General features: G+C 38.8%; 1 protein-coding gene across 3 annotated transcripts in view; it reads right to left on the bottom strand.

The window, feature by feature from the left end:
• BRWD1 (bromodomain and WD repeat domain containing 1) overlaps window positions 1–16,220 on the bottom strand; it is a 139,199-nt gene that overhangs the window by 117,133 nt on the left and 5,846 nt on the right. For all 3 annotated transcript variants that reach the window (XM_007493084.3, XM_056825966.1, XM_056825967.1), the window contains exon 5: window positions 2,893–3,043. In XM_007493084.3, coding sequence (XP_007493146.2) covers window positions 2,893–3,043 — 151 coding nt within the window. The remainder of the gene's footprint in view (window positions 1–2,892; window positions 3,044–16,220) is intronic.

The following is a 16,220-nucleotide window of genomic DNA, read 5'->3' as shown; positions in this document are numbered from 1 at the left end:
CTACCAGTAATGACCCAGGCTATGATGGAGGAGTTTGGCATGTCAGCTATCTGACCAAGTCCTCCAGGGCTGCGGCTTCAGCTACCTTCAGGCATGCCAACAGACTGGTCTTCACATGCTGGAGGCCGGCAGTCCCGGAAGCACTGGTGGGTTTGAGGCCTGTCCATGACCCGGCTCAATCCATGTGCCACTACCAGGTGTGGCTGGTGGACAAGCCCCAGCTTCTTGGACCACAGGTGAGAGGTGGGGGAAGGGGGCCACCGAAAGTGGGCGAGCAATGGAAAGCAGAGCCAGGTCTGGAATCAAGGCTGCCTCCAAGCAGAGGCCTCTCCCAGCGCTGCCGCTCACGGCTCAGGAAAGGTATCGGAAAGTGGAGCCTGTCTTAGGGCCAAGCTGTAACGTCTCTGATAAGCAATTACGCCACACAAGGATCAGTTAAGGAAATCGGGACGGTGACGCTCACAATGAGGTCAAGGAAAGGAATGAGGGCAAAGCTGTTGGCTACTGTTGCCCTGCCCGCAAATGAACTTAAAAACCGCAGACCTTCTGTCCATACGAAGACAAAAGGGCGGCAGGGTTTGGCTAAGGATTCATGACCTGTCCGGGGCCACAGAGCTAGGAAGTGGCCGAGGCCAGATTTGAACACTGTTCTCTCGACTCCAAGACTGAAGATCTACTTATGGTGCCACCGAGCTGCCCAACGTAAGCTTCCTGAAAGGGGGGATGATCCCGTTTTTCTATTTGTATCCTCAACTCTTAACACAGCAACTACACAAAGTAAGAGGGAAAACTACCCACTCTACCCAGTGGTCGAAGTTAAAAAGAATCAGAGTATGAATCAAAAAGAAAAGCCAGATGATTCGGAATAACTAGAATATGGCAAAGACCATCTCACTGAAGGAACGACTGACAACTGTTCACCCTGTTTGCTAGATGCTAACTTGCCAGCCACTAACATGTGTGAAAAGATTCAAACAATCCCTCAAACCTCAGCGAAAGGGTCCGGGCTAATCACTCCTTCCCAGCACTAGCAGGGACAGAAGGCCTCAAAAGTCTTAGTGCCATTTTAAGCTTCGATACTGAAAACTTACCCCAAATTACTGTGAAGTTTAATGATTCATATTTATTGTGCTTCTTTGTTTTGGGAACCTGGGTAGGAAATTCTGTCGTCAGGCACTGCATCTCCAACACCCTCTGAAAGGCACTTTCTTGCTTAGCTAATTGATTTCTTTCCATTTTAAGCTCAGTCACCTGATCTCTACAGACTTCTTTTTGCTGGTCATATGACAACTGTCATACATTCACCAAAAGCCTCATTCTTTGGGTGATCTTATGGCCAGGACTACAAATGTCAGCCTTTCAATCACAGCCTAGAAGCTGGGTAAAGTTTTTACAAATTTGAAAATCAACTAAAGCTATGAATCTATAGCAAAACACGGTGATTGTGTTGAATTTTAAGAAACATCAAAAATTATCCTTTAAATAATTAACCTTGCAAATGTTATTTTTCCCAAGACTACAACTGGTGCACTGGATAGAGTACCACACCTGGAATCAAGAAGACACATCTTCTCGAGTTCTAATCTGGCCTGGACGAGGCTTTTTTTTTTTTAACCTTTACCTCCCACCTTAGAAGCAATACTATGCATTGGTTCTGAGGCAAAAAAGTAGTAAGGGCTAGGCAATGGGTGTTAAGTGACTTCCCCAGGGTCCCACAGCTAGGAAATGTCTGAGGCCACATTTGAACCCAGGACTTCCCATCTCTAAGCCTGGCTCTCAATCTACTGAGCCACCCAGCTGCCCAATGGGCAAGTCTTTTAACCCTGTTTGTCTCAGTTTCCTCATCTGTAAAATAAGCTGGAGAAGGAAATGTCAAACCACTTCCACATCTTTTGTCAGGAAAACTCCAACTAAGGGCACAAGAGTCAGACCTGGCTTTAAAATGACCAAACAACAACAGAAGTATTTAAACTTATGAAGTTATCAAAGCTTAAAACTGCACTAAGACTTTTTTGGACATGCCATATATGCAGCATGCATACAGTGACACAGTTCCATATACAGGGATGCTAAATAGATAAAACAAAACTTAAAGGTAAATTCAACAAGTATTTTAATCTATGTTATTTTTTGTGGAATTTCTATTTAATAGACTTGAAGATAGCTAATAAACCACTCAGCTGATTGGCAAAGTAATTTATGCTGATGCAACTAGGTAGTATAGTGGACAGAGCGCCAAGTCTGGAGTTGGGAGGACATGGGTTCAAATCTGGACAAGTCAAGACCATTTTCCAACCCCTTGCCCTTTAGTCTTAAGGGTTGTTACTAAGACAGAAAGTAAAGGTTATTTTTTTGAAAAAAAAAATAATTTGTGCCAAACTAAGAAAAAGAATTTCATTCATTTTACCAGAACAGTTTTTAGAAAAGATGATCTAGTTTTGAAAAAAAATATACACAGGGTATAAACTTTTGGCAATGTTTAAAAGATTACTTTTTTTGAAATCTTGTAATCATGCTATTCGGTTATCAGATGTCAAAGGATAACCTGAACTTGAATAGCAAAGAAGAAACACTTCAATTATAAAATTTAAGGAGAAACTAGATTTCTGCTCCCCAAGTTTATAAAGTTCTCAGAAAAGCGCCTTTACAAAATCAAACCTCACTTTCAGGAGTCTGACGCTGTCATCTTTCATCCCATAGATTTTAAATGTAAGGCAAGACGTAAGCGCATCACAAAGGGCCCAATAACTTGTCATTTCAGGTTCAAGCTAAAAACCAACAATTATTTCGTAATATCTGTAACCATTTACTTCACAAATGTTTGTTACTTCACAAGTTATACAGCTTACTAAATCTATGCAATATAACCCCAAACTTCTTAAAACAAGATACCTTTTGCAGTACGTAGCAAAGACTGCCTTCCTGCACCAAGTAAAGATGTAACTCTGGAAATACAAGGTGGAATTTCTTTATCCAGTATAGGGCCAATACGCTGACAGATTTGCAACAGATGATCAGGTGCCACATGCTTATTTGACAAGACCTAATTGGGATAAAAATTTAAAGGGTAGTCTAAGTTGAGAACGTTAATAGATTTCTATTAAATTATAGCTTTCTTGGAATGCAATATTGTAGTTCCTGTAGATATACATGTACCCCACAATAGAATGTAAGCTCCTTGAGGGAAGAAAAGTGTTAATGTTGCCTGTTTCCCACGCCCAGCGAAGCTTTGTCTGGCACATGATAGATAATTGGTGCTTAATGAGCTTCTTGATGAACTGATGCTATTTACTTTCAAGCCATCCCGCCTCCTAATTTGTACCACTAAGACCACTGCCTTGAGACTCTTCCCTCAAATCTAGTCTTCACAGTTTTAAATAAAGGTACGGATCCTACTTTTCTTTTAAAAAAACTCTGGTTTTCATAGCCTGACAAATAAGCACACACAGCTCAGCCTAACATTCAAGTTCATCCAAAATAGGGCTTCAATTCCTCTTTCCAGGGGCAGCTGGGAGCTCAGTGGATAGAATGCTGGACCTGGAGACAGAAGACACAAGTTGAAATCCAGCCTTTAGCACATGAGTGGTAGGACCCTGGGCAAGTCACTTCACCTGTTTGCCTCCATGTCCTCCCTGGCAATCGAGGATAAGGGCACCTACCTTGCAGGTAAAGCAATGTTTAGCACAACATGCGGCATACAAAAGTGCATGTTTATGGCTTGCTTCCCTTCTCTAGCCTTCTTTCCCTATCTTCTGCTCCACACTCTCAGGCAGAGTTCTCGCAAACTCTACGGCCCCCTGAATGAGAACGGCCTCTCGGCTCTGCCATTCGCCCAGGGTTTTCCCAGCAGCACTGCTGCTCCCATAAAAAAGCGCCTCAACTGAAGGGCCTCTGGTCCTACTTTTAGGGTGCGCCTCTACAGGTTACTTGAGTCCTCTGTGAACACTTTCTCCCTTTACTGTACTGTAGGCTTCATGAAGGCCAAGACTTGTCTTGGTATCTATCTAGACATCCCAGCAACTAGTTAAGGAGGAAACGGTTGGGGAACCCTATTAAGAATGAATGTAAACTTTACAATAATGCTATTATTACGGCAAAATATAAATACTTCTATTATTTGAACACTGAAAACAAAATATAAAACTCTGATTTTAAATCGCTTCCTCAGAAAATTTTTATAGCAGTCAACAAAAAGGAACGAAATGTGTACTTTTCTATTATAGCCAAATGCAACACATGGGAAACTGTGGTGCAGTGGAGGAGTGCTAGACTTCAAGTCAAGAAAACCTGAGTTCAAATCCTCCCTCAGACATTTAATACTTCTGTGAAACTAGGCAAAAAGCACTTAATATCACATCTTCGTCTTGCTCATTTGTAAGAGTAGGATAACAGGAACACTTACCTCACAGATCTGTTGTAAGGATTCAATGATAAAGTAATACACCACATAAATGTTATTCTTCTTTTTTAAAGAGCATGCTTTAGGAAATTTCTTTAAAGAATACATATATAAGTTTAGCAGTGAATGCTGATGATTTATGGAGCTGACCTTTTTTTTAAACCTAAAGTTTCTGAAACTCAGTATTATTATTTCTTTGACGTAAGAAATTTCAGAGACCAAAGAACAGAATCTTGTACTATAACACTTATTTCTTCCCTCGTAAATACCTCTTTCTCTCAAAGTCTAGTGTTAGCTACTGAGGCTTCCTTGCCCTTGACCCACTCATAAATAAGTGAAAGCTCCTAGGAAAGCCTTGTTATTTCTGAAATGCAGGATATTACTAACTTCTTCTCAAGGGCATAGAAATGAAGGAGTAGAGACTAGAGAAAGGGGAAGAATTCGGAAAGCGCAGTTATTGATTTGTTAAAAATCTGTTGAGTCGTCTTTTTCCAATTTTCTAAAATTATATACTCAATAACTACCACCAACAAAAATATTTAACTAACTAAACAAATGCATTAAAAATATGCAAAATCACAAATGTCACAGTTTACAATCTGCTAAAAAATTTGGAAATTATATATGTGCTAATATAATATACTGTTTTTTGAGTTCCCTTTGGATTTGTTTTACTTGGATACTTTGTCCTCTTGATTTTGTGGCATTTAAAAAACATATATAATTATAATATGTATTATTCTTATTCTCTTTTCTTCTCTTTATATCTTTTACTTTTTCCCTATATTGCCAATTTATTTCTAATAACATTAATACAATCCATATTACATCCAAATATCATGTCTTCTGCAATTTCTCCCATTCATTGTGTTTGTGTCATTTCCAGTTATTGTCATTATGAACAAAGCTTCTATGAATATTTTCATATATACAGCTTTTTACCCTTTCGATAATGCTGCTATGGTTAGTAATGGGATCCCTAGGTCAATGAGCATGAATAGCTTTTCAGCCCTTAATATATATCTCCATTTTATTTTCTAAAAAAATCCAAAGTTGCTCTAATAATGTAATATTGGGCCTGTTTGTTCATGTTCCTATCAGCACTTAATCTGATCAACTTAACCCATCTGGTTCTCAGTTAACATGCTTTACCAGGACTATATTTAGCTAGATTGGTCCTTAGACAGCTGACACAATCAGTTGCCAAGATTACATTTTTTCCAAAACCAAGTCTTTTCAATTTAGTTATACTCAGTGGAACTTTTTGTTTTAATACCACAACTCCTCAGAAAAGCAGGATTACCTTCATCGTATGAGTGTTAAAGTAACGTTTTTGCAGAATATTTATGTTGTCCCACCAGAAACTGTTTGGATATGGCTATGCCCAGGCTTAGATCTACTACTAACCTCATTTAGGTATGTGGGGACTCTCTAGATACGTATCATATTTAATTTATTGAAGGTCCTAGTCATCTACCTAATTTCTTTCCTATGTATTTTTCGGTTAGGTTTCTAGTTCTGAGGGAAAAATTAAAGTCCCTTGTAATGATTATTTTGTTATCTATTTCCATCTGTATGGGAGCAATTATAAAATGAAAATCTTTAAAAGCCACTAGCCCAAAAAGTAATCTAATGTACTAAGAGCTTTGTTAACTTTTGAATAATTCAGTCATATTGCTAGTTCTTCTGTCATTTGATTAATCATCACTAATAGGCTATCCCTCAACACTTAAAAAACCTTGTTTTACTTACACTTTGGCTAGTGAAAATATTTTTTGGATCTAGAAGGCTGTTAGTTCTGACTAAAATCATTGTTAATTTTTGTAAAAAATAAATTTTGTAGTGAACACACACAAGGACATCTAGGCAGCAGCAGTTGATTAGGCAGAAAGCAGCATATGGAAATAACTCACAAATTCTACTTGGCACAGAGAAACACCCAAGTTTGAAAAGCAGAAATTAAAAAGAAAACTTAAGAGGATGGAAGAGATCAATCAACCAACAGACACTTCACACTAGTTACTGTTGGAGCTATGAATTAGTACAAGTATTTTGGAAAGCAAATTGAAATTATGGACAAAAAATTAATGAAGATAGCCATACCCAGAAATTCCATTATTAGGCATATAACTCAAGGAATTGGTAATGAAAGATTCACACTAAAATCTATAAGCAGCACTTTTTGTGGGAACAAAAAACTAGAAACAAATAGATATCCATGAATTGGAGAATCTATGAACATATTATGGTACATAAATTTAATGGAATATTATTGCTCTAAGAAAAAATTAATATGATGAACAGAAAAGCATGGAAAGACTTACATGAACTGATATAGAATGATGTAGGTGGAGCCAAGAACCAAAAAAAAATAATAATCAAAAGTTAATATTGCAAAATTATAAATAACAACTGGGGCCTAAAAGAAGACATATGAAAAGACCATTCCAACAGCTTTACCTATGTGAAGATCTGGAATATTGTACATACATATGCAGATACACACATATATTTCATTTACTGATCTGTTTTGGTATTTTTTCCACTTTTCTTTTAAAAATACTTCAGGAGAAAATTTTAGGCAATGTAAAAACAAAAGCTATCAATAAAGATTTTTTAAAAAGCATTTATTAAACAATTATCATGTGCCAAGCACCATGCTAAGCTCTGAGGATACAAAGAAAACTTCAAAAATGGTCCCTGACTTCTAAAAGCTTATACTATAAAGAAACAAGATATACACATGTGCTAGTAGATGCAAGAATAGACAGAAAGCGACCTTAATGGGGAAGGCACGAATGTGGGAGAATCAGAAAAGATCTACTGCCCAAGGTCTCATTTAGGTTGATTCTTTAAGTATGTCAGAGATTCTACAGTCTAGATAGGTAAAAAATATTCCGGGAAGAGTCAATGCAAAAGCAGTTACAAACAATAGTTTATATATGAACATGGCCAATATAAATCAATTCAATGAAACTGATTAAGTTGCTACTGTGTGCCAGGCACGGTCAAATATGCACAAAACAAGCTCTATACAAACAAGAGAAACAGGAATGGAGGAAAGGCACTACAATCAAGATGATTTGGGAAGCGGAAGGTGTGATTTTAGTCGAGACGTAAAGGCAAACAGGGAGGTTAGTAGTGGAGGCAGAGGAAGGCAAGGCTCAGGGAGTACGGCCACTGCACATTCTGACTAGATCACAGAGTAAGTAAAAACACTGGAGACGTATCAAGGGACCACATTATGAACAACTTTAAAAGATAAACAGAATTTGCATTTGATCCTAAAGGAAGTAGGGAGTCACAAGAGCTTAGGAAGTGACAGGGTCAGACCTGTGCTTTAGGAAAATCATTTACTAAATGAAGATTTAAATGGGGAGACTTGAAGCAAGGAGACCAATTAGAAAGCTACTACTACTACAATACTTCAAGGGAGAGGTGAAAAGGTACTGAACTATGGTAGTAATTGCATGAGAAAAAAGGGGCATACACAAAAACTGTTGCAAAGAGAGTAATACAAATTTCATTCACTGAATGGAGTAAAGATGAGGAATCAAGGATAAGAGATGCAGGAACAAAAAGAGTTGATGTTCAGCTATGTTCAGTTTTAGATACCTCTAAAACATGCACTCTGAAATATCCGATATGAATTATGCTGCTGAAAAGAATTGGAGAAAGCCATGAAACTGCTGCCATGTCTGAGCATTATTGATAAATTAATACAAAGTTGCATTCTATAATTCCAACCAGACCATCACTATAGCAAGGCAATCCTTTTATACCTTCCTAATCAATTGATACTCACCACAACAGCTACTCCAAACCCTTTCTATCCATGGCACCTCTCCTTAATCTTGTCAGCTAAGAACCTTGACTAATACATAACTTGACTGCCTCATTTAAAAAAAAAAATTAAGCCATTGACCAAGAATTGCTTCTCCAATTAATTTTTAATATATCTTTTCTCAGCTCTTTTTGCAAACTGATTTTGACCACATCGTGGTCTAAAAAGTATGCAATTAATATTTTTCTGCATTTTATTGTAAGGTTTTTATGCTCCAACACATTAGCCAATTTTTGTATAGGCGTCATGCACCACCAAGAAAAAAAGTCTTTCTTTCTATTCCCATTCAATGGGAATCTAGCATCTCCAACTTCTCTAAAATTCCATTCATCTCCTAAACTTCCATCTTACTATTTATTCTAAGAGGGTAAAGTTGAGGTCCCTCAATAGTACAATTGTACTATTTCCTCCTATAACCAACTTCTTTAATAATGTGGATGCTATGCCATTTGGTGTGTGTGTATGTTTAGCACTGCTCTTTCTTCATTGTCTATGGTACCTTTTATCAAGATGTAGTTGCCTCACTTGTCTTTTGAGATGTTTTTGTTTAAGATCAAGATCGTCAAAGATCATGATGGCCACCCCTGCTTTTTTACTCTAGCTGAAGTACAATCAACTTTAGTCCTGCCCTTTACCTTTCCTCCCTACTTCATGTGTCTCCCTACTTCACACGTGTTCCTTATAACTAGCATCCTAGAGGGTTCTGGTTTTTCATCCACTTCCATTATGACTGAGTTCATCCCATTCTGTTATGAATATTGAGTATTTCTCTCCATCCCATTTGTCTCCCATTTATTTCTCCCTCTCCTTTTCCCCACCACTGTTCTGCTTCTGACCACCAGCTCCCCCAATCCACCCTCTCTTCAATCAACTATCCCTCCCCTCCTACTTCCCAGCAGGATATGATCAAGTTTTCTATATCGAACTGAATGTGGTTGTTATTCCCTCTTTGAGCCAATTTCAATGAGAGTAAGGTTCAAGCCTTCCTTACTCTACCATCTTGCCTCCAGAAGTCCCACCCTACCACTTTCTAGAGATGGGAAGTCCACAAGCATTGCACATCACACATATCAGATTTTTTGATATGTCCATGAATTACGCTGCTTCCCACTCCCACTTTTCCTATTTCTTTTCCTTTTTCTTCCTTAAGAAATACCATTTTTTACACAAACTGGCTCTGTAAGGAGAGAGGAAGAAATACTGAAGAAAACTATGGGATGATAAATAAAGATATCAATCAAAAAAATGTTTAATGTAATGAGAAATTTCTTGAGACTTGCTTGTTGGCAGGGCTTAGACCAGTGACTCTTCAGATCGCTTTTATGGATGTGTGGTCTTCCTCTATTCCAATATATGCTCCTTAAAGACAAGGATTGTCTTCCTTTTTGTTTGTACTTGTATTCCCAGCACTTATTAAAACACCCGGCATACAATAAGCACTAATAAATGCTTGCTGATACGGTTTAGTAGATCACAAGTGGTGAGGGAGCTTCACTCTGATAATATATAAGGTATCCTCAATGTCTCTCCTTAAAGAATATCCTTCTCCTGCTAGAGGCAAATAAATCTCTTTTGTTAACTGTTAAAATGTATAAGAAGAAAATTCAATTAAGCAGCCTCTCATTTGTCTTAACTTAAGAATCGCTTTAGTTTGAGAGCTTGTAACTGTGAATTGTAGTAATACAGACCCAAGCGAGAGTCTGTGCATGTGACCAGACTAGGAATGTGGTCCCAGGATAACCGCGCTGCGATTTAAAGTATATTGTTAGAGTGATTTTGACCCCACGTGTGTGTTGTCACATTAAGCCCAAGTACATTCTTCTGTTAACCCCAAGGCTGTGAACCACTGGACTCCTATCACACCAATTCATTTAAGAACTTACAGGGACCAGGAGGCCCTTCAAAAGGTCGGGAGGATGAGGAGGCACAGAAATGGCCTCAAAGACCAGGGAGTCTAGCAGCATCTCCAAGACCTCTCGGAGACCAACACGAAACCATAAAAATGGGGGGTGTTGAGTCGTTCAGGCTCCAGTGCGGAATCTGCAGACCTCTGACCCAATTCTCTGCACAATAAAGCCAAATCTTTACCGCAGAAGGGTCTTCCAGCATCTTATTTTTACAAAAGTCTAAATTTCCATCCACTATTTAATCTAAAACTATCAAGGAACAAGCCCGAGTAAGCATCTCATTATGAGTCAACATAAACTAAAAGGGAAAACGCAAGGCAGTTGTGCTTTGATCAAAGAATGGCCCTACACTCTTCAAGTGCATGGCTCAAGCCCCGCACATAACTTTTCATCCTGTACAGCTTTTGTCTATATTCCTCCCATAAATAAATATGCTCTATACAATGAAGACTAAACCTGCATATAGAAATGGGATCATAGAAAGAACAGAGCTCTCACATCTCAACCCCTTATTTTAGAGAATCTTAATTAAAGCAGGTACTTGAGAGCAGATCAGGATCCACTATGTGAATTCTTATGGAATGCTAGTGTTTTCATGACCTCCAGACCAACAACATGTCCAGTCCTGGACAACTAGGTGGTATAGGAAGTCTGGGCCTGGAGTCAGGAAAAAAATCTTGCTGAGTTCAAATCTGGCCTCAGACCCCTATGACTGTGAGCCAATCACTTGACCCTGTACACCTCAACTTCCTCATCTATTAAGCGAGCTGGAGAAGGAAATGGGAAACCACTCCAGTTTTTTGCCAAGAAAATCCCAAAAGGGGTCATGAAGAGCCAGACTTGACTGAAACCACAGACCAACAACAATGAAATCTCCAAATCCTGTGCCATGAACTGCTGGAACTTGGGCTTTCAGCAACAATTAAGTAGGGATTAGGAGACAGGTTCATCCTGATAGGTTTTTTGAAGAGTTTACAGGTAAATCCACCACCATAAACACTGGATTTTATGACTAAAAGGAGAAAAGCAACATCGATAATGATAGATAGATAATATGCACAAAAGAATAATAAGAATACATCCCATCGCCTAAATCTAAGCAACTAGATTAAAAAAAAAAGCAGACACAGTACTGGATCCAGTCAAAAAGAGGTGCTCAAATCCCAACTTATTATCTGTGTGACCCTGGGCAAATCACTCAACCTCTGTCTGCCTAATTTGCTCACCTGTAAAATTGGTTCCTGTGAGGGTCAAATGAGATTAATATTTTTAAGGCATTTTACAAACCTTAAAATCCCATATAAATACTAGGTATTACTGACATCTGTTGTTAAAACGGCTTAATTATCTCAATATTAGGCATTCTGGAAGATCTATAGAATGTAATTAATAGCAAAACATACCCAAGCTTATGAGATGCTAGCTATAAATTGACTAATAAACCATAGCCCCGTAAAACCCAAAGGACAGAATATTTTTAAGGGATGACAAACTGAAGTACAGTGCCCAGAAATGTCTATTGAGTGCAGTTACAGAACTTAATATTCTTGACCCTCTTTGCTTCTGATCTCCTTCAGACTCTTCTATCCTCTATAAAAACACGAAGCTGACACAAACTTCTAAGGACTCATTCTAAATGAAAAATAAGAATATCAAAGGTTAGAGAAACATATTCATAATCTCGTTAATCAACCCTTCAATTCTTAGAAGTTCACAATTAACTAAAAATGAAGCAACAGAAACAGCTCAGAAAGACTGAAAATGCATACAAAGTTATATTCACTTAGTTTTGGATAAAGGAATTAGTCACAGGTCTAGAATTAGAGGGCCCCTTAGAGATCAACACTCATTTTACACGTGAGAAAGAGAAGACTGAAGGCACAATGTTGCATACACTAGGAGGGCTGGCTGCATTATCATTTTTTCTGTCGCAAGGAAGGGTTCAATTGAAAGGAGGCTGTCACAAAATGACATGTGAAAAAAAAAGATCAATCAAAATTTTTAAAGCCTTCTTAGGAAGTGAAAGCAGACCATAACTTGGAGTAGATGGAGCCACACAATGGTCAGCGATACCCAGACAGATCACTTGCACTTGTCTCAACTCAAGCCTAACCTCCACTACAGCATGTAAATAATTTGCCTGATAAGGCCCCTTCCCTTCTCTCAGGGTATGGATTATTCGAGCTGTTTCTTGTATACACCCCCCCAGGCATTTAATAGTAGTTGAAATGAATCCTTACTTTTAAGAAAGCAATGGCACCACCTGCTACATGGCTACGTAGGTGAACTTAAGCAAGTTCTCGTCTATCCTAGTCTCAGCTGTCATACAGAGCACCTGGGCAAGTAAGCGCCAGTTGTTGCTGAGTAGACCTTTAAAAAGTGCCAACTTTCCCCTTCACTGGAAGCTCTTACAAGCAGTAAAGCAATGCTCTTTTTCATGAAGCAAGGTTGTCCCTTTTCACATAAAAACTTTTATCCTGACTTTTCATTTTTATAAAAACCTACAAATAATCCTCTTTGGGCATATTTAATCCAAATAAAATGTAAAAAATGTATTGTAACAATCTTAATAAAATCACAAACTTTATTAACAAAATTCTTTGCAATTTTCAGATTCTCAACAACTTGAAACAATCAGAAACGTTTAACAACTTGAAAAACTACAAATCCGTGCTCATATTTCTCCAAAAAAATGAAGCATTTGAAGGTTCAAAATTATACAAGGGATCACATTTATAGAGTTGTGTTTCGTTGTGAGATCAAGTAGGCCTCATGAATGCTGACTATTATAATTTCCCATATTATTTAACTTTCACTTAGAAAATCATTAGCATTTTCTCTTAACAAGGCACTTCCATTCGGTGATACCATTACTGGCATAAGAACACATGGGTTGGTTCGGTCATCTTGAGCAAGTCACAGCCTTCCTGGCAAGCATGAAAACATACAGGGCTTGTGGTAGTTGCAGATGGCAGAATTGGGAGGGAGGGAGAGCTATTACACCGGCAAAGGGGCTGCAGAAAGATCTTGAGACGCTACGTCACGGAGGTCGATATAAAGTCAAATTCGATGGAAATAAATGTAAAGTTTTACACTTGGGCATAAACCAATAGCTCCACAAGTACAAAGTGGGAGAGATACTATGAATGGAGAACAAGTGTTGTGTGAAACAGGTTTAGGAGTTAATTTTAGCTGTCTCAGTTAGCAGGGTGATGGGGCAGCCAAGAAAGTTAATGCCTTCTTGGGCGGCACTGAGGAGACTAGGTTCCAGGAACAGGAAGCTGAGAGACACGTTGCACCAGGCCTTTTGCACATCTGCGGAATATTGTGTTCAGTTTGTCAGAGTATGAAGGATATTAATAAATTGGGAGTTTCCAGAGGAGGGTACCTAGGATGGTGGATTGCTTTGAGTCAATGACAGTTGCCAAACTGGGCATTTAGTTTCACAGCTGTGCACAAATGTCTGAAGAGCTTTCTTCTGGAAGAGGAATTAGATTTGTTCTGATTAGCCCAAGAACAGAAACAATGAGATGTCAAAACCCAAGTATAGGTATGACATCAGGAAAAACTTGCAATTCGAGCTATTCAAAAGTAGAAAAAAGAGAAAGAGTTTCACAATTCATTGGAAATCTTCACGCCAAGGCTGGACCTACGGATTACACGATAGTGAGATTCCTTCCTATTAGCAGTTGGGGGGTGATTCACTTATCAAGTACACGAGGACCCTTTCAACTCTTCAAATCTGTGCTTATGTGGTACAGACTTTCTCATGGGAATGTGGGGGTGGTTGTTCTGTAGTCCTTCCCCCCGAGGATGAAGGAGATGCCGCGTGTTTATAGCCAATGGAGAGAAATGATAAAAGGAAATAAAAACTGTAAACTTCTAAAAGAAGGAAAGAATAGGAAAAGGACACAAGTAGGATTGTTCTTAGCAAGAAGGATCCTACGTCTTCCTCTTCCTCAGAGATTAGATGCAATGAGAGAATGGAAAGCTTTGAAGGGTTTTGATAGGCAGCTCAGAGAATTAAAGAAAACTCTAACAAATGACCCCAATTTTTGGAGGTCACGCCCTGAAAGAATTTATAGGTAGTAAAGAACAGAAGAGTACAATTTTGTAGCAGTAGCTGTAAAGAATCAGGCAAGGGGAAAAAAAACCATTCCCATGTTCTAGTGAGGGTCCTTTAAATTTTCAGTGGAACCAGGTGGTACAGATGTAGCTTCCTCTAACATCACTTACCAGTAAGCAAGTGGAGAAAGAAATTGGTCAAAATTAACCCAAGCTGTTTTTTGGCAGTCAAAGACAGGCAACTTGATTTGGGGAACAAGCAATTTCAGTTTAGAAGACGAGGGTTCATTAACTGCATGGTCAAAACAATGAAGAGAATAAAAAGGTTGGAGTAAGAAAGATGACTTCAAAATGACTGCTGATTTTACTGGTTTTGAAGAACAGAATTGGGGAAAATGGAAGCAGAAATAAGGGTAGAAGAGACTGGGATCAGAGTAATTTCAGAATTCCAAGATAGTTTAGATATAACCATCCTTGAGGATAAATGTAGGGGAATGAGGTTAATTAACCAGGAGGCCAGGGTGTTTGACAGGTCATCATTGGTTAGACTTAAGTCCCCAAATCTGAGAGCAACATTCAGGGTACAGTAACAGATTGTAGGTCATGTACTGACTTGAAAAAAGGAAGGAAAATGAGGTTGGGGAGGTCAGGATCCTTGTAGATGAAAAGGAACTAAATTCAGATACCATCCAATAGAGTAAATCTTAAAGAGACAATGGGGGGAAGCTAGGTAGCTCAATAGATTGAGAGGCCAGGCCTAGAGATGGGAGGTCCTGGGTTCAAATCTGATCTCAAACGCCTCCCAGCTGTGTGACCCTGGGCAAGTCACTTAACCTCCATTGCCTAGCCCTTACCACTCTTTTGCCTTAGAACCAATACACAGTATTGATTCTAAGACAAAAGGTAAGGGTTAAAAAAAAAAAGACTAGCAGACAAATGGTTTGGAAATGTTAATGTCTAAGGAATATATTGTTGGAAGCAAATTTCTCTCTCGGTCGCTTTTTTTAATATCATCTCTCAGTGACCTGGAGGTCAAAGACCACTGAATAAATTCAGGTATAGATAAACCCTCAGAACAAAGAAGTTAAAGAACCAAGGGACCAACGAGACAGGAAACTGATTCCATAGGCCCTGCCCCCCTGAGCAACCCAGGCAAATTAAGAAACTATGGGTGGTTCCTGAGATGTGACGTGTGAGAGTGAGTGGGTGAAGAAAAGCACTTATAAGGTCAGACCAGGAGCCTGTCTGGGTCTTCTGGCTAGAGTATGGAGAGCTGAAGGAACCCTTAAGGGAGTCTGGCCCCGGCCCCATCATGGTGACCAATAGATTAGAAAGTTAAGTATCTCTCTACTTCTTTCTTAACTTAACCTCTCTTTACTACTATGATTACTTTAACAAAATCATTAAACTCCTCTCAGCCTCATAATTTTAATTATTACAGTTTGGTGATCGTAAAGATTTGATGAATGCTCTCCTCTTCTACATTCTCTTTACTTTTTACTCTCTCTAAACTATTCTTAAGTCGTTTTGTTAGTAGCTAAGTCAGATGGGTTCAGTGAACACAAGATATGTCTTCTAGAAGACACCAAATTTCTTCAAGTTCTCAAAAGGACAAAAAAAATCTAAAATAGTTTTCTCCCTCCTTCCTTATCTCCCATGCCTTCTACTACAATCCGCTTCTTTACCTGTCTCACATGAAGTAGTACCTGCCCTTCTCCATGGCAAGGGAAACCTCCTTCTGTGCATGAAATCCCAGTCTAGCCTCATCCCCATTCTCTCTCTCCTTGACTTTACTATTATATGTTTCCTCCCTTCTCAAAAATCTCCACTACCTGTAATCTCATGTGTCTTCCTCCTTTGTATGTCTAAACTCCTGGAAAAGGCTATCTACAACAGCTCCCCTCCGATTCCTTTCATCGAAGTGGCACGGTGAATAGAATACTAGAGAGTAGGTATCAGGGAAGACGTCAAATCCAGCCTCAGAAACTTATATGTGTGTGAACCT

The sequence above is a fragment of the Monodelphis domestica genome, chromosome 4 (assembly GCF_027887165.1).
Source record: "Monodelphis domestica isolate mMonDom1 chromosome 4, mMonDom1.pri, whole genome shotgun sequence".
Lineage (NCBI taxonomy): Eukaryota > Metazoa > Chordata > Mammalia > Didelphimorphia > Didelphidae > Monodelphis > Monodelphis domestica.
The sequence above is the reverse complement of the archived record's forward strand: the minus strand, read 5'-3'. Positions and strand labels throughout refer to the sequence as shown.